Source organism: Bemisia tabaci, chromosome 1 (genome assembly GCF_918797505.1).
Source record: "Bemisia tabaci chromosome 1, PGI_BMITA_v3".
Lineage (NCBI taxonomy): Eukaryota > Metazoa > Arthropoda > Insecta > Hemiptera > Aleyrodidae > Bemisia > Bemisia tabaci.
The window spans coordinates 64,458,271-64,483,003 of NC_092793.1; the positions used below are offsets into that span (position 1 = coordinate 64,458,271).

Consider the following 24,733-nt stretch of genomic DNA (forward strand, 5'->3'; position numbering starts at 1 on the left):
ATGATGGCTGAGTGCGTGAGATGAGTGTGCAGTCAGAGCGGCCGATGGGGTTGGGTACGGAGGAATTCGAGAGGCCCGATAAGCGCTGCTGAAAAGGTTGAATTTTGAGTCCAAGCCGCCTAGCGCATTTTTCTGTTATAGCACTGATTTGTGATCCGTTATCGATCATCACGCGTACTGTTTGAAGTTCCCCGCTTGAGTCTCTGCATAGGACAAGAGCCGTGCCTAACAGCACAATCTGTGTAGTATTATGCTGGGAAGCACATGTATGCGCAGATTTGGGGGGCCCTGAGCCATTTGTGGTCAGTGTGGAGTCACCCTGTTTGTCATTCGAAGAGGGGCGATGGAGTAAGGTGTGATGTCTGTCCTTACAAGCATGACAAGTAACCTTTGAGCCACACTGTGCGACTGAATGAGAGGTACCAAGACAATTGAAGCAATTGCCAGCACTCTTAATAAATTCCCTGCGCTTTTCTGCCGAGAGATCCGAGAATTTGTAGCATTTATAGATGCTGTGATTGTTGCTCTTGCACAGAGAGCACTTGAAATTTGGAGATTTAGAGGCGTGCAGAGCAGCTTTAGGTGGGCGTTGAGGAGAGTTATTGGGTGGCTTGGAAGACTTGCGAGTTTCCTTGCCGAGACCCAACATAGAGTCCTCCAATTGTCGCGCCAAATCCTCCAAAAAGTCCACAATTTCGGAGACAGTGGGAAAAACTGAAGTGTCTTTTCTTTCTTCCTCGAATCGTTGTCTGAGCTCGGGTTCGAACTTCCGTAGGATAACTGTATCAAGAGTGGCGGTAGCCACCCCCGGTCGAGGAAAATGACGTCCTACTAAAGTCCCGATAACAAACGGGTGGCCGACACTCTTAGTCACAGGCAACTCCCTTAACTTGAAAATTGATTCGGTTGCCATTCGACTGCAGCCCAAACGACGGCACGGATTCCTACGATCTTGGTGTCTACGGACGCATCTCAATTAGGACTACAAAGTGGAAGAGTTTCAATAAGATCCATTGAGTTTTCAAAAAGTTATAAGCACTTAATGACCCAAAACAAGGAAAATTTTACTTTTTACTTTGCCGGGAAATTTGAATTTCAAGAATCCAGGGTACTGAGAAAGTCACTCAAACTCCGCGATAACGGTAAACCTTAGACCCATAAAAGTGGGTACCTAAAGAATCGTCATGTTACCGTGTCCACGGGTTTTTACAGTTTTGTAACATTCCTAGTGATCTTAAAGAGAAATTACGGAAAATACGACTAAACTGCCCGTCATGACCATCTTTAACAACAGATTTCTCGCTTATCCGGCCGCGGATTGTAATGGAGCCTATATAAAGGGCACTCCGTGAAGATGTGAGGATTTCATTTTGCCACATAAAAAAGCGCTTTATCTCACGGATAATCCAGCATCCGCTTACATCCTTCAAAATTTTAGCTATAATTTTTGAATTTAGAAAAAAACCAGTAATATAATGGTTCAACGCCATTGGTTCATTCTGTTCAGGTTCGTCCGAGTTTCGGGAACGAAATTCCTGTCGTCGTTATCAACCTCCATCTACTGTATTTATTTGTGAATAATGAACAGATGTAATTTAAAAGTTCAATTCATTTTAGATCCTAACTAATATTACACACTTATATTATTACGCCCACTTTTATCCCGATACACTACTTCATTGGTTTCTTAAAAATCTCAAGTGATTTCTGGTCGGTCGTTGCCAACCTCTCTAACTAGTTGTGAATAGATTTATTTACCATTTACCTAATTTGGATAAGAGTTTAATTCTTTGTAGATGCTAACTACTATATTTACATACTCATATTATTACGTCTCACGTGTTCTACTGGAGCCCGATATACTATTACCTTAGTTTCTCTTAAAATTTTCAAGTGGTATCTTTATTTTATTGAACGAAAATGTGACAAATTTTTAAGTGAGGTTATGTCGTCATGTTTATGTCAGTACCTGACCTAAGCGATAGATGTAATTCAGGTAAATTACGTTAACGAAATTACACCGAAATTGTGCCAAACTCTAAAGAGGAAGCAGCATTTACATCACAGAATGCATGCTCGTGACTAAAGTTTAAAAATTACTGGAATATGAGCCTCGGCCTTCACATGCGACTGTCACTGAACTTCGACCAAAATTTATTCGCTCTATATCTTGCCATCAACCTATGTGCTCTGGAGTGATTATGCTTCTCTGAAGTGTATGTTATTTACATTAAGAACATGTTTCCTTCATGATTTATCTTGGAATCCTCCTATCTCTTCTACCGTTCTTGTTACGCGTGGCTTGCGAACCTGAGTATGTGAGGCACAATTCCATCCCTTTTCGGAACAGTTCAATCATAGGTCAACTTAATGTCACATAATCAAAGGTCTTTGACTGTGAGCATTTGCTCAAATTGGTTTCTTCTGAGTCGCTTTGATTTTGCGTCAGGAGTTGTTAGAAACTTCATTTTGCCCAACAATGTATAACAAGGTCTTTAATGAAAGGTATGTACCCGTTTTATTCTCATAATTTCATAAGTTGATGATAAAAATACAATGAAGGCTTCATTTTCTTGCATAAATTGCTGTGTGAAATGGGTGCGTCCATCCCTCCTCTATTTAAAAGAGTAACAGACTGTGTCGCCCATCTGTTTAGAGGACTTCAGTATTAAGATACGTAGGTACGTGTTCCTGCCTAGTTCCATTGGAATAAGTGTGATCGTGTTAGTCAAGGCTAAATACAATTAGACCCCATGGTATCAATGTAATCATAAATGCCTCTCCACTCTTACCAACTAGGTGCTGCATATCCTCCGATCAAGAGATGGAGATTGCCGTCTCAGTAGGTACGAGGGTGAGCCTACGAACCCAGGTATGGTGACCGTAAGTACCGCTTTGGCCTCTCACATTCAGATGAGCCTTTTTTTCTAATGAACTCATGCCAATACTTAGATCTCCAGACTTATTTACTGCATTAAGAACACATAAGATAATAAATTAAATAGGTCAAGTCAGTTGTCAATCTTTATACCAAGTGCAGGTACCAACATAATTTTTTGTCATTGGGTGGACAAAGGACACTAGCTGCAATGCAGCGATTCATAGATTCAATTGTTCCCAACCGATCCGTGATTTGGCATCACTCCTTTGGATAATAAGATCACGATATTTCCATTATTATTAATTAAAAACATCATTTAATTTGACAACAGTTCTGTGTGCGTTTCCCACTGTCTGAAGTTCAGTAAAAATAAGGACTCAATTGTGGTGGCCACATTCTTCATGATGCAGTTAGAGTTACTTCTCAACCATGAACCAATGAACACCTGCAGATTCGTTTCAGAATCAGCATTGGTGCGCTCTCTCGCGGCTAACGCCGAAACCCTAGTTTTCACTTTCACTTTTCTCCACCAGTAGCGCTGTGTGAACCTGACGGCACTTATCATCATTGTGGCTTATGGAGAAATCAAGAACTACTTGTGTTTTTTCGACATTTTTAATTCAATCATCATTAATTTTTGCAAATTTTGCTGCAAACGGGTAGTTAAAGTCATAGTGAATCCATTAATGTATCATACTCTTGAATAATATTCCAAAAAGGAAGTAAATTGAGACTTAAACCAAGTGTGAACCGACAAGCATTTCTTATCACGGCGGCTTACGGGAAAAGCAACGACTGCTTGTGTTTTTTCGACATTTTTTAAGTCAATCGATGTTAATTTGTGTAAATTTTGCTATAAATAGATGGTCAAAGCCATAATAAATCCATTCATGTATGTTACTCCTGGATTTTATTCATATAGGGATTTAATTTCTGACTTATACAAAGTGTGAACCAAACCGGCATTTCTAACATGGTGGCTTATGGAGAAATCAACAACACTGCTTGTGTTTTTTCGACGCTTCGGTTTTGCTAGCTCTTCGTACAGCCAGACCTTTAGGTACTTATTCACCCAAAAACAACCTGATATAAACTACAAAAACCCTCAAAAACATTTTTCGGGCAAAAAATCCGGTCGAGGAAATTGACGTGTCACTTCCTTTTAATCAAGTATAAGATAGGCAAAAACCTTTGATGAATTCCCAAGGTCCACTAAGACTAATAATCATCAAAAAGTTCCAAAAAAAAATAAATCCCTTGCCAAAAATAAATAAAAAACCGATTTTGAGATAAATCCCTCGAATGAACTTGAAATCACAAAATCGGTCGAGGATGTCAACTGAAATTTGTCCCCCTTTAATTATGAGCTCCGCAACAAGCGTGACTCGCTTGTACCTTTTCATACACGAGCCGCACGAATTCATCTCTTCTTCTCTCCTCTCCTTCCGTCCATGGACAGAGGTCCAAAATTTTTCGGATTTACTGACGCGACCGGCTGCGGCTCGGTGCGTAAACATGGGTGGATTATACTAAGATTACACATAAGTCAGAGAGAAACACGTACAACCTGTCGACTTAAGTGGGGCTCATTCCGTGAAGGGACTCAACTCCTCCACTATAACAATTCCACTAATAATTTTGCGATTCAGAAATCCCCTCACTTGTCCGGACCTAACGTGTCTGCCGAAATGTCATCCAATGGTACAGATGTATTTTATACTTAACTGATAGAGTATAAGAACAATTATTACTTACAACCTACCTACCGTCCAAAGCAAATGGTAAGCTCCCTTAAAAAAAAAAATCCATGTTTCAGATGAATCATGTTTCGAAAAAGTCTAACATGTGGTTATGGAAAAATGGGTCGACTGGTGAAATTGCAACCGACTTGAAGCCGACATCAGGGATGATAAGAAGGCACCGATTCACTGAGAGCATCGAGCCGCAGCCGGTCGCGTCAGTAAATCCGAAAAATTTTGGACCTCTGTCCATGGACGGAAGGAGAGGAGAGAAGAAGAGATGAATTCGTGCGGCTCGTGTATGAAAAGGTACAAGCGAGTCACGCTTGTTGCGGAGCTCATAATTAAAGGGGGACAAATTTCAGTTGACATCCTCGACCGATTTTGTGATTTCAAGTTCATTCGAGGGATTTATCTCAAAATCGGTTTTTTATTTATTTTTGGCAAGGGATTTATTTTTTTTTGGAACTTTTTGATGATTATTAGTCGTAGTGGACCTTGGGAATTCATCAAAGGTTTTTGCCTATCTTATACTTGATTAAAAGGAAGTGACACGTCAATTTCCTCGACCGGATTTTTTGCCCGAAAAATGTTTTTGAGGGTTTTTGTAGTTAGTCAATACAGAATTGTCATCATTCTGAGTTTGACCAAGTGCATCCAAAGCGTCCATGTGGCTAGACAAAAAAGACACGAAAGTTCGGAGAGAGGAGCCGGAACTCATAGAGACAGGAGCTGCATCGATGATCTTGCCGATATGAAAGGTTACAATCCGTCTTTTGTTGCTATATCGTTTAGTGAGAGTATCCCAGGCGATTGTGTAATTTGCTGAAGTGAGGGGCAAATGCTTGATAAGAATGAGGGGTTCGCTGGAAAGGCATCCCAAAAGATATTGAAACTTTTCAATGTTGTCTAGAGAGTCCTGTTTATGAATAGTAGACTCAAAAAGATTTTGAAACGTGATCCACGATTCTATGTCACCAGCAAACTTAGGTAACGTTAATTTTGGTAATCGGACGGAGGACTTGTTCAAAAATGTACCCGTAGTGTTATTCGCACTAGGAGTAGAGGGGGGGGGGGGGGGTTTCGTCCGGGAGCAAGGTAAGGAGCAATGCCGTGACAGCAGCATATTCTTCGTTCTTTTTTACGTCAAGAGTGTCGAACCCATCTTCATCATAGTCTTCGGGGAGGTCATCCTGGTACATAAGCTTTTTATATAAATCCAGGTATGAGTTATACTTCGAATGCACCTCCTCCTTATATGCTTTGATTTGATGGATGAGGAGCGAACTCAAGGGATGACTGAGTTTTTTAGCGGTTTCTTTTATGAACGCCAGCCGCTTAATGAATAAGGCGCTTTGGCGAGAGTAAACAGCATATTTCATTTTGAACTGAGGTGAGGATACGACAACTTAAGTAGCAATAATAGAGAGCGTAGAGCGGAGGTATGCCGTGAAGCATAAATTGCGTGACTTACAGTTGAAGGCGCTTATCGAAGTCCGCTGCTAGAGAGAGCCGGAGACGGACGCCGTGAGCCGATGAGACGGAGAGCGCCGAGGAGAGAGAGGGGGGTAGTCGCGACAACAGCGCAGGCGTCGGACAGAGCTTAGAGAGACTTATCGTAAATCGAGACTATGACAAGTCGAGGAGCGACATAATTGATCGTACAGAGAGATCAAGAGAGGAAGAGAGTGGTCATTTTTCATTTTTTACTGATTCATAGAAAATTACAAAACAACTAAAAGAGAGATCCGGCCCGAGGGACCAAATTTTGTCGGGCAGGACAAACCATTAATAATAATAAAATAAATAAAAATCGAAAAAAAAATAACTGAGAGGTGTGGACTGTATGATTTTTGTGTTAAAGGATACCAGGCTGCGCGGAGCCGGCTTCAGAACGAGTCTGGGTTCCCTAACTTTTTGAGGCGAGATCGTGATCGAAAAAAAATACTAAGAGATGAATGAGTTGATTGAAAAGAAGTTTTACATAAGAGGCGGAAGGCCAAGAAAATTAGCTGACGAATGGCTGGAAGAGCCTTAATAAGAAACTAAACGAAATTATACGAATTTTAAAGTGACCTTTTAATGAGAGCAAAGAAAACCTAACTAAAACGCGGCACCTCTGGAAACCAGTGGGAAAAGTCTCTACTGGGAATCCAGTAGGAAAACCGAAAATAAAAAAAAACCTATTTAAGAGAAAATAAAACACTGCTGGGAACCAGCAGGAAAAACTTATAATGAGAAAATACTTACTTAGCTGCTGGAATCCAGCAGGAGAGAGAGAGAGCTTGAGCAGAGAGGTGATTGACTACTGGAAGCCAGTAGTTATGGCAAGAGATCGAATACTTACTCTTGGACATGGCCCCAGAGGGGACCCTAGTTAGAGCCATGCCAATCCAATTAATGAGAGACGTGAAAATAAAGTAAAAAAAACCAACTAGAAAACAAATGATAAAAAAGCTGGGCAAAGCAAAGGCAAAAGTTACATACCCTAATCAGGGTGAGAACATAAAATTAAATTCTTCTTAAGATTTCTCCGGGAAAAACGGGAGCGGGAGAAAACAGGACAATCAAAGCGATACCCGCGGCATCTACCGGCGCGACGCGGTACCGCGGGATTTCAGTCGGTCCAGCGCGGGGAGAGATATGCGCTGGCCGTCGGTGACGGCGGCTCATTTCGACGTTGCCGTATAACGTTCCAACTGGTTGAACATAAACCAATAGCTTTTGAATCCAAAACCTCAGTGATCTGAAATCAAATTTTTAAGCTGTTATTAATACCTGAATTAGCATATGATAAATAAAAATATTGGACATACCTAAAAGCTTAATCAATTTAGTAATATTTATTCGTGGAAGTACTTTTATGGAAGTAGTAGGTAGCAGTTTTCTCATTTTTTATTTAAAGGTGTCTATTTTTGCAAGAAAATACTGCCTCACATTTGTCAGCAGCCGGTTGACAAAACCCTGGTACAGTTATCTAATGGGCTATTTTGAATTCTTCAAAACATAGGTATTTCTGTTGTTCAACGATTCTTGCTCGGAGTTTGTTACTTGAAATGAGTCTATTCACATTGCAATTTTGAGATCGTTTGGGATTTGGAATTTTGAGATTTTTTGGATCTGATCAACACATTCATGTTTGCTTACGGCTCAGTCCTCTATTAATGGTAGTGATTGAGCATTGAGCTTGCTTGCACCAGCCCAGCCTCGAGGATAGGATATCCTGTTTCTGGTGCGGATATTCGATACTTTTCTTGACTACGTAGGTATGGTTTATTTTTTTCTTCAAAAATCTTGACAGTTCTTGTACTTGATGATATCTTTGTAGCTTTCTACTTCAATATCAGTTGAACGGATTTAAAGCAAAAGGAAGTAACTCTGTTGTGGCATGGGCCCTGTCATATGTTAGGGGTCTTGAAACTCAGGCTGCGGTAAAGATTCATCATTTTGATTTAAAAACATCCAATTTCTGCTGGAACTTAAAGCTAAGTAAAAGAATGCCCTTGTAAAAGACATGTAGTATCTGATCCATTGTGAGTAGTATGCATGATAAGCACTGATGCTGAAACTATCAGACCATGTATCTCGTTCGCGGGTTTCAAAATTAATTTGACTTACCAAAAGTAGATGCATGTTCATTTAGCAAACGGCATCCTTCAACATTGCCTGAATAGGCTGCCTCATGCTGCCTGAGTGCACTCCACATTTAGCGTATTTCTGCGGAATGGAACTATGCACATCAAAAGATGAGCCCGGAGACCCATGAGGATATATACGTAACAAGGCTCACATCATAATGATCATAGTTTTCTTCGGCCGAAATACCTTCATTTGGGGTCCTGAACACGTAGCACACACACTGGAATGTCAAGTGTGGATACTACACATCCAAGCTGCTATAAGACATTTTCCTAAAGAGCAATGTGGGTAGCAATTTATTTGACTTACCAAGAGTAGATGTATGTTCGTTCAGCAAACAGCATCCTTCAACATTGCCTGAATAGGCTGCCTCATGAAACTGAATCCGTCAACTGATATCACAGACCGTAATGTTCACTGATGGGACAGCTAACAGATTTTGAAGTGGGCAGTTTTAAAATATTGAGCCTTTTATGTTTTTACATGCTTCGTGCAGATTCGTTTCGCCTGTGATTAAAAATAAAATCCGAATTAAATTTCATTTTGATTTAAAAGCATCCAGTTTCGGCTGTAATTTGAAGCCAAGTAAGAGAATGTCCTTGAAAAATACCTGCAGCATCTGCTCTATTGTGAGAAGAGTGCATGATAAGTATTGATGGTGAAACTACCAGTTATCTCGTTTGCGGCGTAGGAAAAACTCGACTCCCTGCTGATCATTTGGGCGCATTTCTGTCAAATGGAACTATGTGCATTACGACATGAGTCCTGGTATGCATATATTCTTACGGGTCTCAGGGCTCATGTCTTAATGCACATTGTTCTGTTTGACAGAAATACGTCCATTCTTGTCAAGGAGAAGAGCCAATGTCCGAAGGGTGGGGCTAATTACTACTCGGAGAAGGCTATGAACTTTCTGCACCCCTGGAGTCTATGCCAAATAAGTTTACTCACTTGTAAACTGCAACAGTAGATCATCTAACGTACCTTTTACTTTCAAAGTAAATGGAAGAATGAAGATGGTGGTTCTTCTTCCGCAGTCTAAGAGTGCGTAAACTTACTTTGCATGGGCTCCAATATGTATCTGATGATCAAGACCTTTAGGTTCATTTTTTTAAAGAACCCATACACTTGATTAGTTCTTACTGATCATTTCATCAGTTAAAACAATGTTTTAAAGAGCTCTAACATACAAGCCAGCAACAAGCCGCTCAATGAAAGCTCGTAACAGCATAACAAGACATTGAAATTTACTATACTGTCTACTTTAGATAGGGCTATGTCTTCTCTTGTCGTGTCAGCAAACATTCATTGATGAAGCCGCATAAAGGCGTAAGTGCAACGTCAAATGTTTTAATTGGGAATCAATCATACTTACTGCGATGACATGTCTGGAACTTCAGAAACCAGCAAATAATGATAACATACCTTTTATTACCACAATCCGAAAAATCAAAAGAACTTGATACATAAACAAACAAAACACTAAACTACACTGAGCAAACGGTAGAAGCACTCGCAGGGTTACATGTTTTTATTTTGGTTTGACATAAAAAGCGTGCCAACAATAATAAGAAACAGCTGACTATATCCAGTAATGCCAGTTGTTCAAAAACCCGTACCTTAGAACTTTAAAAAAGTGCCTTAAAAAATGTACTTTCACTAAATTTAGCAATGTCAGAGGCCAGAATATTCTCTTTGCAACTCATCTACGTTCCTCATGTCAAATTTTGAGTCCATCCGTCGTTTTGTTTTTTTTCTTCAGATAAGGGAAACTCGATAAGTGTCTAGAAAACGAAGGAAGTCCGGCAGCGTTTTATAATATTTAAAACGTCATATCTCCGTTAATAATTAGTTTTAAAACATCAGACACCATAAGGTGTGGCCTTTAAATCTTGAAGAATCATCATGCCAAATTTCAGCATGATCCTTTGAGTAGTTTTTTTGCTACAGGTGCACAAAATTTAAAAAGCAGCGAAAATCGGCAATTCCTAATATTTTCTGTATATTATACCGTCTGCCGACGGTTATCGGGTTATCGCCCCGCGTGTGTGTGGTTGCTGCAGAGTCGTTTGAAGGCGTTTTCTGGTCTTACTCTGGGAGGTTTCATTTGGTTGTTCTCCTTATATTTATATTTTTAACTTGGCGGGGAGATCTACCGATCTCCGTGATACGGAAAAGGGCTTATGTCCTCTTGATTTACCTTTCGATCATCAGGTTTTACAGCTTATCTCTAAAATCCAAATCATGGTTGATTTATAAGTTTGAAAATCATTAGTTTTATCCCAACTTAAAATTTATAGTAGCTAAAATTATCAACCAATTGATTAAGTATCAAAAATCTATACAAACCAAATTTAGGTGAGAGACGTCACCTTTGCAATTTTTTTTCCCCCTAATAGAAAAATCTTTGTACATCAAAAAAGATAGATATCAAAGAAAATATCATGATTACTACAAACATTTTGAAATTAATAATTAAAAGATGCGAAGTTACACTTCATTAAATTAAAAATCCTGGAAAGGGGAGGCAGGTCCTAAAATCTTAATCTGTGAAAAAACATTAATTTATCAGCTAAAAATATTTCAGTAAACTTACTCTGATCCCTTCTAATCTCTGACTTTCTTTGTCACATATTTAATGCTCAAAAATCTCCCTTTCAAAATGGTAGTTAGGATAGAGATATAATGAGTTTTGCTAAATATCTCATGATTTCTTATTTTACAGGTATGAAATTTTGAAAGAAGAAGAATCTAGGACTGATTATGATTATATGCTCGATCATCCTGAAGAAGTTTACAGTCATTACTATCGCTATTATCGACGAAGAGTAGCTCCCAAAGTTGATGTTAGAATTGTTATAATAGTTACATTGATAGTTATCACTGTCATTCAATACTTCACTTCGTGGCAAAGGTACTGTCAGCATGCTAATTCTCAACATACTTAGTTATCGTGGTTTTGCACGTAGTAATGGAAAAAAATCCAATCAATTTCAGTCAATGTTTTATTTTAAAATGTGATGAGGGTGCAGATTTTCCGTGATCAGGTGCACTGTTGTTCCATAGTCTGATTAAAGTAGCAATAAATAAAACAATATGGAAGTTAGGAAAAGTCTGATTTTGCAATGCACATATATAGACAGTGCATACTCTAATGAAGATTCCCGTAAACATTTTCCTCGACTGAAACGCCACTATGACAAGCATACAAAGTACAACGCACCAGGTCTTTTTTTTTTTTTTTTTTTTACTAAATATTAGTCATCCAGCATTTACATACTAAAGTCAGGGATGCAGCATTTCACGAAATATTATACAGGGTTATCCAAAAGTCCAGGACCCCCCTTATACTTTTGCACAAAAAATGCTAGAGATTTGAAATTTGGGGAATGCTCGTAGGTCAAAGTGAACTACTTTTTAGCGTTCCCAAAATTTCGAGAGGCAGCCCCAAACTGTTTTTTTCAAAGGAGAACCCCTATTTTGTGATACATCATTCAAAAGGGCTTTAAAAGAGGTTTTGTGCAAAAACCGATTGTTGATATCTCAATTTTCAACATAATGGCCGCCTTATCCAAGAGTCCACCCCCCCCCCCCCTCTTAGGTTATGAACAAAAAATGCCAATGATTCGAAAATGTTCGCAGGTCAAAGGGAGCTACTTCTTGGCGTATCCGTTTCGAGGGGCTACGAAATTTTGGATAAAAGGTCCATGGACAATTGTTTTGGGACAGCGTATTGAAAGCTTTTACAAAACTTCGTTAATCACTTTTTTTCCGGCTCTTCAGGTATAACACGGCTCTCAATTATTTGATGACTCTTCCAAAGTATAGAAATAAAGCAATAGAAATAGCTTTGGAACAAGGATTAATTGATGATCCACGGAGAAAAGTCAAAGGGAAGAGCAAAATAGATGTGAAAGAAGAAACTGATAGAGCAATCAAAAGCATCCTGGAAAGTAATTTAGACATCAGGTACGTATCATCTTTTCATTTTTTTATTTTTTAGGAAGGGCGGGGGGATTGTTTGCTTTGTCTCTTACAATTGGGTAAATGTTTTAATATAATTCAAGTACTATTTCTAGTACGTTCCCGCGTAAGCGCTGCAGCGTCAACGTTTCAGGGACATTTCGGCGTCCATGTTGCTCACTATCAATAATGCTTGGGTTGCAAAGATTTATGAGCCGGCAAAATTGCACTAAGATAGGGTACCCATGAGACCTACTGTTAATTCTATCAACACACCGTTTAGGAATATGTCGAAATTTTTTGCGCGTATTCTCTCCAATATTGTAGGGAATACTGAGTATCATATCAAAAATTCCTTCGAATTTTTTCAGGAGATCAACAATTCAGAGGGTCCTGGTGGGTACAAGGACTGTTGAGAATGTACACTAACATAGTGTCGAGTTAGCATTAGAGTGTCATTGATAGATGGGAGGAAATTAGTCATTTTTGTTCGAAATGTAAGAACCTGTTTCAGTGTATGTTAAAAACGTGTATCTCAAAGACCATTTTTCACTTTGAAGAGGATCTGTACCAGCAAGTTAAGGTTTAGCCATGGGAGGTAGTTTGTCGGTTGCTCTCACTAAACCACAGTTGTTAAGTACGTCTCACCACCATGCTCCTTTAACTGCTCAATTCTGTCAGAAATTCAAACAGACGGATGTAGATCAGGATTTAGCAGCCAGCTACATCCTAACAATCACCTATCGCGAAACTCATCAAACTGATGCCGTACTAAAACTCAGGCTGATCTTTTATACAAGGCCCTTGAGCGTGAACTAGGGCCTCATGGCAAGGCTCTTGCGTGCCTTGAGGCTAAGAAGGAATGTATAAGTGAACTGTGGCATAGTTACAGTCATCCCTCGATAATTTAAAACTCTTTAATTTGAAAATCTCGATAATTCACAGTAAAGGGCTCGTTCCGTGGTGAACTCTCCCTACTTCAAGAAAATCAATGCATTTTGATCCCCTCGGAAATTCGAAAGAAGGAGTATCGTTTTGGGCCTTTTCTGGCCCCACCCGGATTTGGTGAATGTTTCATATTTTCAAAGCGCTAGTACTAGGTAGACTCTATGCTAAATATTTCACCGAACGGAGCCCATGCAAAGGTGCAACAACGCCTCAAACACAAAATCCTGGCATCGAAAAATAGTTATTTTCATCGACTTTTTCGGCTGTTATCAATCTTCCAGCAGACGATTCCTACGTATTTTTTTGCGCACTTTCCGTTTCTGGCCTTTAAAAAGGCCTCCGATGTATTTTGAGGGGCCTTACGGTCCATTATTGCCATATTTGGCTCATTTTTAGGGTTTTTTTCAATTTTGCACACAAAGAACTCAATTTAAACTCAGAACCGTATACGTTTTTGAAAAGAACGCAAAAAAATGATTAATTAATGTTCAGTGAAACTTTTTTCTATGTTGCCTTTTGGAGAAAAATCGTTCCAAAGCGGCAAAAATTTGATAGATTGCCCCGCCTAGGGTTCAAGAAAGTGGGGTACAACTTTTATATTAACTTACATAACAGCTCTTACCCATATATACAACATATCAAAAAATTATAGTTGTACCTGGATTCCCACGCTGTGAAAATTATCCGGGATGTCGATTTTAGCGGCCTTTTTTTACTTGAAGGTATGCTCTTTTGAATATTTTTCGACCTTAGTCACCCTCCGTTTGTGAGTAACACATGTAATTTTCTACGTATTTTTCATATCTGGCCATAAAAATGGCTTTCTATGAATTTTATAAGGCCTAACTGTCCATTGTTGCCAATTTTTACCAATTTATAGGGATTTTTTTAAGTTCACATGTAAAAAACTTAATTTCATCTAGACATTGTGTAAATTTTCGGAAAGAACGTAAAAAAATACATGCATAATGTTCTTTGTCACTTTTCCCTACGTTGCCAAATTTTCGAGAAAAATCGTCCTTCAGTGCCAAAAATGCCAAATATTGGATTAATCATCACGTCGAAGATTCTAGGATGTGAATTAAGACTTCCCAAAGGATTGTGGGACGCTGTGCCCACGCAGTTTCTGTTGTTTGGTATTTGGCCTATAGCAGGCATCTTGAGAACCAAGGACTATCTCGAGGTTACAGGAATATACCGGTGAAATGGAGTGAAGGAAGAGGTGGAAGCATCTTGAGGGTCCCTTGCGTCATGTTCATGTGAGCCATTACATGTGTGGTGAGACACATTGCAATTTTCCATGTTGGATACGTTATTTGTAGTGAAAAAAACACTTAAAATTCACATCCTAGAATCTTCGACGTGATGATTAATCCAATATTTGGCATTTTTGGCACTGAAGGACGATTTTTCTCGAAAATTTGGCAACGTAGGGAAAAGTGACAAAGAACATTATGCATGTATTTTTTTACGTTCTTTCCGAAAATTTACACAATGTCTAGATGAAATTAAGTTTTTTACATGTGAACTTAAAAAAATCCCTATAAATTGGTAAAAATTGGCAACAATGGACAGTTAGGCCTTATAAAATTCATAGAAAGCCATTTTTATGGCCAGATATGAAAAATACGTAGAAAATTACATGTGTTACTCACAAACGGAGGGTGACTAAGGTCGAAAAATATTCAAAAGAGCATACCTTCAAGTAAAAAAAGGCCGCTAAAATCGACATCCCGGATAATTTTCACATCGTAGGAATCCAGGTACAACTATAATTTTTTGATATGTTGTATATATGGGTAAGAGCTGTTACCTATGTAAGTTAATATAAAAGTTGTACCCCACTTTCTTGAACCCTAGGCGGGGCAATCTATCAAATTTTTGCCGCTTTGGAACGATTTTTCTCCAAAAGGCAACATAGAAAAAAGTTTCACTGAACATTAATTAATCATTTTTTTGTGTTCTTTTCAAAAACGTATACGGTTCTGAGTTTAAATTGAGTTCTTTGTGTGCAAAATTGAAAGAAACCCTAAAAATGAGCTAAATATGGCAATAATGGACCGTAAGGCCCCTCAAGATACATCGGAGGCCTTTTTAAAGGTCAGAAACGGAAAGTACGCAAAAAAATGCGTAGGAAGAGTCTGCTGGAAGATTGATAACAGCCGAAAAAGTCGATGAAAATAACCATTTTTCGATGCCAGGATTTCGTGTTTGAGGCGTTGTTGCACCTTTGCATGGGCTCCGTTTGGTGAAATATTTAGCACAGAGTCTACCTAGTACTAGCACTTTGAAAATATGAAACATTCACCAAATCCAGGTGGGGCCGGAAAAGGCCCAAAACGATACTCCTCCTTTTTTAGGCAGTTTGGTCCCTCTTTAATTCGAAAAAGACGTTCCTCTCCCTCTGTTATTCTAATTCCCTCAATAATTCGAAAAGAGGCCCACCGTCCCCCTCTATAATACGAAATCGTTCGTCACGTATTCAGTGCACCGAGTTTCGGAACCTAAGCGGTGTAAACAAGTTTTAAATCAGATATTTGTTAAAACTGTGTCGCTTACTCGAGAAGTGAGTTGTGGAGGTGAATAGGTTTCGGGCAAGTATAATTCCCTCGATCTTGTGGGGGGAAAGGGGAAATTATCAAAACCATGGAAAGTGGAAAAGAAAGGAGGATGTCACTAAAATATTTGGTATTTCTTCATCAACACCATCAACCCTTCTGAAAAACAGGAACAAGATTCCAATCGCAAATGGCAAGCTGAGCAAGAGGAAACGCATTTGGAACGGTGAGTTTCCTAAAGTCGAGGCATGTTTGTTATCCTGGGCGGCCTAATGCAGAGCACAAAATACTCCTGTAGATGGTCCTCTCTTCAAAGGCAAAGCATTGAAGTTTGCGTCCGAGCTTTGCGCAACAGATTTCAGAGCAAGTGAAGGCTTAATATGTAACTTAATTGTTCTCGTCAATTCCGTAAATATGTGTATTAAAAATTTATTGATTCATTAAATTTATTAAAGAAATGCATGAAAGTACTTGCTCTCAAAATCTTTCACTTAAAAAATTCCCTCTGTAATTCGAAAATTCTCTCTTATTTCACTCCACAATTCGAACCTCTTTAATTCGAAATATTTTCACGCAGACTCTCTAATTCGACGCTATTTAATACGAAACCTTCTTAGTTTGAACAAATTCCCTTGTCCCTTTAATGTCAAATTCGAGGGGCGACTGTACTCTTTTATGAAGTACGACATTTTCAGCGACTTGCTAGTGAGCAGAGTGGTTCTGCACCCAAGAGCGCTATTGATTCTGAGTGGGAGGTCCATTTAATCTTCCAAATTTTTATGCAGGTTTTGCCATAAGAACTCTAAACTCCAGGCGTTTTAGGCCCCCTATTGTTATATAGCAGATGCATATGTCAATTATAATGATGTACTATTTTTTCAGGGGAGGTTATGCAAAACCTGAGTTGACAGATTTGTTAATTTTACAACTAATCCTTTTACCATGTAGAGCTTTCAAGTATTTCAAATGGTATACACGTTGGATTTGGCGATTTAACATCAACCATGAAGAGTACGGGGATGAGGAAAAGTTATACCTCATCAGAAAAAATATGAAACTTAGTATTAACCAATTTGACGTAAGTGAATAATATTTTTTACGATGTTGTTATTTATTTTTAGGAGATGTACTATCGACGAAATTAGTTTCAGGCATAGGCCGTTTCAAATCAAATGTAAACTGTGCGACGAGGCGCAGCGCGGCGCACGGTGGATCGAGTCAATGGGAGGGGTCGGTCATCGCGCATCACGCGTCTTATTTTCTCTGATTACAGAGATTTTCCACCCTTAGAATAGAGCAAATTACTATCACCTCGTGTATTTTTTGTCGTAGATTCCATTTTTTATCATATTTCAGCCGAATAACGAGTTTTAATACGACTTTGACACACTTTTTCATAACTATTGAAAATAGGATCCTTGATAGTTTATTTTTCACGTTACTTTCGGCGAATGGGACCGTAAGCATCTTACATAAAGATGAATTTTACAAAACTTGTCTCAAAAACATTACTTGAGGAGTGAGGGAGGGCGGCTTCACAGGCCCCTCACCACGAATGTTGCCATATTTCTTTCAATTTCTGCTAACATCTTTTTTTGTTCATGTTAATTGGTTTCTCGCAATTGCATACTGACACATATACGGAAAATTCTGATAATGCTCATTTTTCTTCTCTTTTCTTCCAGCCAGTCAATAGACGTTTTCATTTTCATGAACCCTCTACTCTTTCAGTTATTCAACAAATATGCATATTTCAAATAATAGATCAATATATTAAAGAAATAAATAAGAGATGTATATACTGTAGCTTCTTTTTATCGAGTCATCCTAGAAGATTATTATGGGTACTTACCACAAGATATAAAAAATTGAATGTGCAGTAAAAAAAAGTAAAAATAAAATAAAAAAAAAAAAAAAATTATATCATCTTCCATTATTTCGTTTTGTTACTCGAAGTTTGGAGTGAAGTTTGAAACATTTTTATTGAAAAAATATTAAAATAGGAGGAACTTTATTTTTCATGCAAGTTCTGATCCCTAGAACTCCTTGAAGAACCTCTGAGAAGGACCAATGTCTTTTGAAGAAATTTCTTGTATTTATTCTTTTTCAACCCACAACCGATTTTTATTTGTATGGAGCTCATGGAAGAGTTCTAGGTACGTTGAAGACATTTTGGAAAAAACGGGACTTGTGAAATATACAGTGCGCAAAACATACACCTTAAACTTTATCGCACTGTATAACACTAATCAAGTTAGCTTCATAGACTAACAGGAGGTTAATGTCTCGTCCAAAAATATCAACAAATCAGCCAAAATCAGTAATCAGTAGAAAAATTACCGAGATTGAAGGATATCGTGTGATGCACGATTTTATTGATGACATTAGAGCAAGATCAGTTCCCAGCAGGCGCGACTTCCTATCATTCAAATGGACCGTTTTCGCAGATTAGCGGATATTAGCGGCTAATTATTACATAATATCATTCCTGATAGTGTACTGGAAGCAACCCAACAAAGGATTTTGCGGACACTTGTGGACATTTTTTTATCGAGCTATCTAAACATTTTTTTGGGCGTTTTTTTAAAGCAAGTTTTGGAGGTGGTTTTGATCCTCCTAAAAATATGCCAATGTACATTAATGATATACCAAAATGTTCCTTAAAGGGAGAAAAATAAGCATGTTTAATTGAAATTTTGATTCATCTGCCACAGAACTCATGCAAAAGCGAAATAAAACCTTGAGAATCAGACGGCAAATTTGATACCACCTGCAATGTCAGCTTTAGGCAACCCGCATGTCAAAGCGGAAGGATTCAAAGACCCTTGAACCATGGATTCATTAATTTTTGAAGCTTAACTACTAGAAAACCAAGAAAAAATATTTAAAATCCGACTTTTTTTTTTTGGCCCATGACCGACCTCTACCATTGACTCGATCCACCGTGCGGCGTGGCGTGTTACTTTCTCGACCTATCTCATCTCATGTCAACGAGGAAAACGGAGACACTTAAACAATTGACATATCTTCTACTTTTCCAAGAAAATATCCTTCAGACAAGCATCTATAGGTGCAAACTATAATAGACAGCGCAACATCGCGGTCACTTGATAATACATAGAGCTAAAATTTCATGAGGTGCAACTGATTTTGTCTTCTAGACGCCGCGCTGTACCGGCGGGTTAAATGGAGTTCTTTGGAACAAAGACGTATGTTCGCATCCGCCCTTTTTTGGAAGAACGCGTTTTCTGAAACTGTATTCTTCCTAGTTTCAGGAAATATACTATAAAGCCCCCGCCCCCTTTTTTTACACAACTATCCATGTTATCCTGTAGGAATCATAGGGGAATGTAGTCACAATGTCCCGTTTTTGCAAGTTTACTCTCACAGACTTGTTCTTTCAAACTAATTTAATTTCGTGCGAAGATATTGGCTGGAACCAGCGGTATACACTTTTGAACTTTCAAATGCAATATCTGTGGAACTATTTTTAGTGTATTTTCCGAAGGAAAAATACACTATTGCGTTCTCCCTCATGGTGGGACCTAGACCTGGGACCATGTAAAGAGGACCGATCTCAAGTCGTAGATCACGAATAAATATGTCATTCATTATATATATATATATATATATATATATTTGTTTGTTTTTAGTGTATTTATTTTGGCCTACGATATCATTAATCATTAATATAAACTTCGAAGGATTCAGACTTTCAGCGATTCTGTCTTTTTCTATTTCACTCGAGAGGTTGCCAGATTGTGCGATAAATGTGATTATTTTACATGGATTTGAATTGGAGAAAAGTGTTAAAAAAGCAACTAATCTGGCAACAATATAGAGTCCGGGAGGGACGAGAGGCAGCCTTCCTGGGAAAACCCATGATGTAGCCGGAAATGTCATTCCGTTTGAAGCATCAATTGTATACTAGGGGAAAGCTATTTTAAAATAATAATTGTAAATGAACACAGATGCTACAGAAAGGGAAAAAGGAAAGGGAAAGGAAATGAAATGAGGATATGATTACTAACATGCAATCAGAGAGAATAAAACAAAAACATCAGAGAAAATATGCGATGAAAGTATAAAAAAAAAACACGAGTGGGCTCATTGCGATTCGGAACTCGAACTATACTATTGTTGAGCAGTTTTTAGACCCCTACGCCACCGATAATCTTCTTAAGAGGTAAAGATGAACTTTTGTTACTTCAGCAAGTCAAAACACGGAAGGAGATCCATGGATTGTCTTTTTCCGCCACCCGATGGGATGACGTCCCAGTCAAATGCGATTTTGAAGAGATGATCGATCCCCATCATCGCTTCATCTCCACACATCTATTCATGTGCAAATGATGGCACGCTCCGGCATCAAGGCTCTGTGACGGAATCATTTTTGCCTCCAGAGTCTCCAAAATGTATACATCTTAGTAATCAAATGTCTAATCACTGAGGAAAATGGCTCGCGGAGCGAGCCGAATGTCACTCGCGTAGCGAGTGATCGGGGTTCCAGGGCGCGCAGCCCCTTGGCTGGCCGTGACGGACGCGCAAAGCGCGTCCAGAACGACTAGTACATATATATTTATATACACGCTCATAACAATCATTATGAGCATATAAGCCAAATGGAGTTGTACTAAGGCAATAAAACCAGGGAATTTTTTAAAAAAATCTCAAAATTTTATTGTTATCAAGATGGAAAATTACGTACCTACCAAACGTTTCGACTTTGAACATATGTCTTCATCAGTGAATAATGCACAAAACAAGTACAAAGACCACTACAATAGAAAGGGCCGAGGCAAGACGAACAAGCAATGACATGGTTGCAAAGATGAGAAGTACAACGGTTGGTGAAATTACAAAATAATACAGGAAAACAGTCTAGCGTGCTAGAGTACAAGTGAGAAAAAAAAAGAAAAAAAAAAAAAAATTTTAAATACTTCCCTGGTTTTATTGCTGTAGTACAACTCCATTTGGCTTATGTGCTCGTAATAATTGTTATGCATTTATAATATTATGCCAATATTCACTCTGTTATATATATGTGAGGGTGCGTGTGTGTATGTGAGGGAGAGGGTGTGTGTGTGTGTGTGTGTGTGTGTATTTCAGCCAGCGTGAGAATTTTTCAGTTTTCAGAGCTTTGAGCAGCAGTTAATTTTTAAGTTTCTTGAAACGAAACTTCTGCGGAAACTTCTTCTATAATCTCAAAATTTAGAAACAACCACCAGTTTTCAGACGATAATAACAAAATTGGTCCATTTTGAAAATTTCATCCATTGTTGCCTTGTTGCTGTAGCTCAAATTTTCAATTTCTTATATTTTTAGCTGGGGTGGTACTTTTTTAGGTCACTCCTGGAGAAAATCATTCGTCAAAAACGACAAGAACAGGATACATGATTAATATGCAATGGAAATAGGTGACTCAAGGTTTTCGATCTTTAAAAAAATTAATGTTTACCTTCAACGGTTCTCTGTGTAGAAATAAGAGGAAAAAAGAATTGCTAACAAAAGCGTACCATTTGAGCTTTTTAAAAAAATTAAGTCCATCCTAGAGAAACGATTTGAAGCCGTCATGATTTTTTAAAGTTGATGCAGCGAGCGTCAGCTAAGGCTAGTCCTGTAACATTCATGTGCCTCCATATTTTGTTATTTTATAATAATTTTCCTAGGGAATGAGCTAATGGGGTATAAAAATGCATAACCTCGCAATTCGTGGTCGGTTTGGGGGCATGGGTGATCTTAGGACTCTGAACAAATCAGGTCCCAGTGTATACTGCATGCACTTTGACAAATCATACCTTTCCTCCAACTTGTTTCCTCAGGATGAACTTCTGCTTGTTTTAAAGTTCAAACGGTCTATTTTCATCAGAAAATATTAGTGTTACTTTTTGTGCGATTCCTTCAATGTCACAGCTGAAAATTTAAGCTCCAACAAGGTGGCAGCTATGGATGAAATTTTCAAAATGAACCAATTACTTAAACATTGCCTGAAAGCTGGTGGTTTTCTCTAAATTTTGCGATCAAGATCATCTCTCTGCAACAAACCATTAGCGAGATATGCGAGTTTAGTTTTTTTACTTTGACTCCCCTCCCCTGCCCCCGTAATTGTTCGATTTTAAAAATCGTCGGTGTTTTGTACTTGAAAAGTAATCATCTATTAATTCTGAAAATATTTCGAAAATCAGGCCAAGGTTGGAGATGGCCGAATTTGACTAAGGTCCTGTCTTTCCTTGCTCTGGTCACAAGAACGAGAGGCGAGTGAGGATAGAAATCGATGCACAATACGTCATTAAAAATCTTTGTTTACATATCAAAGATCCGAAAACGTGAATTCTGTCGGTGAATGAGCGAACTTGTTTGTATGTGTTTCATGTGCGTCTGCGTTAGTGACAACGCGCCCATAAAGGAACGAGTGCGTTTTTATATGAACGTTATCAGGCAACGCGCCGCACCGCGCCGTCGCTAAGTAGTCACCAGAGACTCTGCGGGAAACTAAATTCGTCGATAGTACATTATGAGTTGTAGGGTGAGGTCGGGTAACTGGGCAAGATTTCGGAGAAAAATGTCAAAATTCTCAACTTCATGATTTCTTTTTCCCATCATTATGTTGACTGACAGCAGAGGCTTTTTTTTTTTTTTTTTCCTAGTAAGTGTAACACCTAGTCTCAATGTAGGATGAGTCAAAAGTCGAATTTCACCTCTTAATTTTTTCCCACAAATCAAAAATTTCCTGTTTGTTTGACCCAGTTACCCATCATCGTGGGGTAACTGGATTACCCCCCCCCCCCTTAATTTTTAAGGTGGAATTAGTGTTAATTCTCATTGGCCAGAAGGTGATGTCCTTCTCACGGAGGTTTAAGAAAATGTCATTTAAATTTATGTATAAATGTTTAAGTGGTTAAAAATGATGTTGTGTCAGTTGGGGGCAAAAAAACCCTCAAATCTGAGAATTGAATAACGGTCAAAAAGAATTTTCCTTCTAGATAAATGCCTAGGACTTTTAGTATTCCTACTTTTCAGGAAGTATTATATTTCAGGACACTTTTTTGCCAGTTCCAGTGAGATTGAAGATGATTAACTTTTAAAAAATAAGTAAAAAAACTTAAGCCGCTAGGCTGATTACGGTAGAGTAAAGCGCAAAAAGTTCCTGTCCAAGCAAAATAACTTTAGGCATTATTAAATTCATTATATGATAAGGTTCATGAATGATATTTTGACTGAATGGAATGAAATAAAAACTTTTAATAAAGATTTGAACGGGGCAGGTGGAACCTGCCCAGTTACCCCATGCAGGTCAAAGGACATTCATGGAATTTCTACTGCCATAGAATAAATAGACTACGTCAACATAAGCGAAAGCCACCGCCATTTTTATGTCATCAAAGCGAAACTGAGTCAATAAGTACTATTTGTGTCTGCGGCATGCCAACGTTCTGGAGAGGCCAAATAATACTGGATTCAGACGTTTTTAGGAATTAAAATACATTTTTAACACTAATTTACCGGTAATCCGCATTGACGTATAATACAATCTAGACCGCACATTAGGAAATTTCGGCAAGACTAGAGTCCCCTCAGGCGAGACGATAAGCAACCCAGCAACACTCAGTAAGTGTACCGACCGAGACAATGGAAATGCCAGTCTTATCAGTGCCGTTGCCTGATACGGGTACACTTAGCTCGTATATCCGGCGGTATCAACTAGGCTGAAGGCGCGTCTTTACCCCCCTAGCTGTCTTACCTTCCCCGCCTAATGTCGGGCCCAATGCGCGGTCTAGATTATATTATACGTCAATGGTAATCCGGAGGAGCACCGTAAAGTTGGCCACAATTTTATGTTCTGTTCCAATTTTATAATTGTAGGTTAGCCTCAAATCAGGTTTCAATAAGTACGAAGATTGATCGACCGTGGGAAGAAAAATGTTAACATTGGGTCGTACGGAGCTTTCGCTTCAGTTAAATTAGTGTCAAAGAAGAAATATACAGAGAACGTCTAGAAACAGTACCTACTGAAACGTAGCTGCATTATGCAAGGTATATTGTTGGAGCACGTAAACATGCACGCATGTTCTTCAGAATCGGAGAATACATGGCAACACTTTGAATACACCGCCGCCGCCGCCGCCGAATACAACAACGCCGCACGTGCAATTTGAAATAACTGATTTTTTTTTATATTCGCTTCTTCCTGCTCTTATAATTTGCGAACAAAAAATTTTTCCACCATACAGTGAAAAGCTAGAGGGGCCACTGAAACGTACGGGAGAAAAAGAGGTCTTTGTTCAGCGTTCTGGCGCATCGAAGACAACAACTTTAGCTGAAGTTGACAAAATCCTACAATGTTACATACATTCTGAAAGATTTCTCCACGCTGAAAACGCTCGTTTAAACCCCTTTTCGCGAAACTTCTTACTTTTCGAGTGAAAAATTCGCGGAAATTTTGCCGTTTTGCAATTTGAACCCCCCGCCACGTCTCCCCAAAACTTTAGGAGGCTTAAAATTTTAGAAAACGATGCGGTATTGTTTACTGAATGAATAGGGCAAGTCGCAACAAACGTATCTGGGACGAGCGTGAAATGACTCATTTTGCGCGACCCTTCTACTCCTTTCTTCTACTGGAGAATCCTTAGGAACAAGATTGCCTGGACAACCGTCCAAGAAATGGGCACAAAGCTTTGGGTTAATTTTTGAATTTCTAATGTATTCTGAGTGAAATTTTGATATGAAAACATGTGCTGTATGTACTTACCCTATCTAGTATTGCCCATCATAAACTTTCGGTTAAAACTGGCGTTTAAGATAGATTTCTTTATCATTTTAATATCCTCTCTGTCCTTGATATAAAATACAGTAGCGAATTAGCAACCTTAATGACGCATTATTTCTGTAATGTCTTGTGATATTTGTTTCCTCATTTTTGTTTTTTTTTCAGGATTTAGAAGAAAATGACAAGCAGCAGTTTCTTAAAAATGAGCTTTGGGTCAAGGACAAGTTTGAGGTGAGAT

General features: G+C 38.6%; 1 protein-coding gene across 4 annotated transcripts in view; it reads left to right on the forward strand.

Moving 5' to 3' along the window:
- LOC109041797 (dnaJ homolog subfamily C member 25) overlaps window positions 1–24,733 on the forward strand; it is a 58,342-nt gene that overhangs the window by 26,455 nt on the left and 7,154 nt on the right. For all 4 annotated transcript variants that reach the window (XR_011900671.1, XR_011900679.1, XM_072305415.1 and 1 more), the window contains exons 3-6: window positions 10,985–11,173; window positions 12,043–12,228; window positions 16,611–16,806; window positions 24,661–24,726. Coding sequence is in view for 2 of the 4 variants with exons in the window: in XM_072305415.1 (XP_072161516.1) it covers window positions 10,985–11,173; window positions 12,043–12,228; window positions 16,611–16,806; window positions 24,661–24,726 (637 nt within the window). In the remaining 2 variants the exon portion in view is untranslated. The remainder of the gene's footprint in view (window positions 1–10,984; window positions 11,174–12,042; window positions 12,229–16,610; window positions 16,807–24,660; window positions 24,727–24,733) is intronic.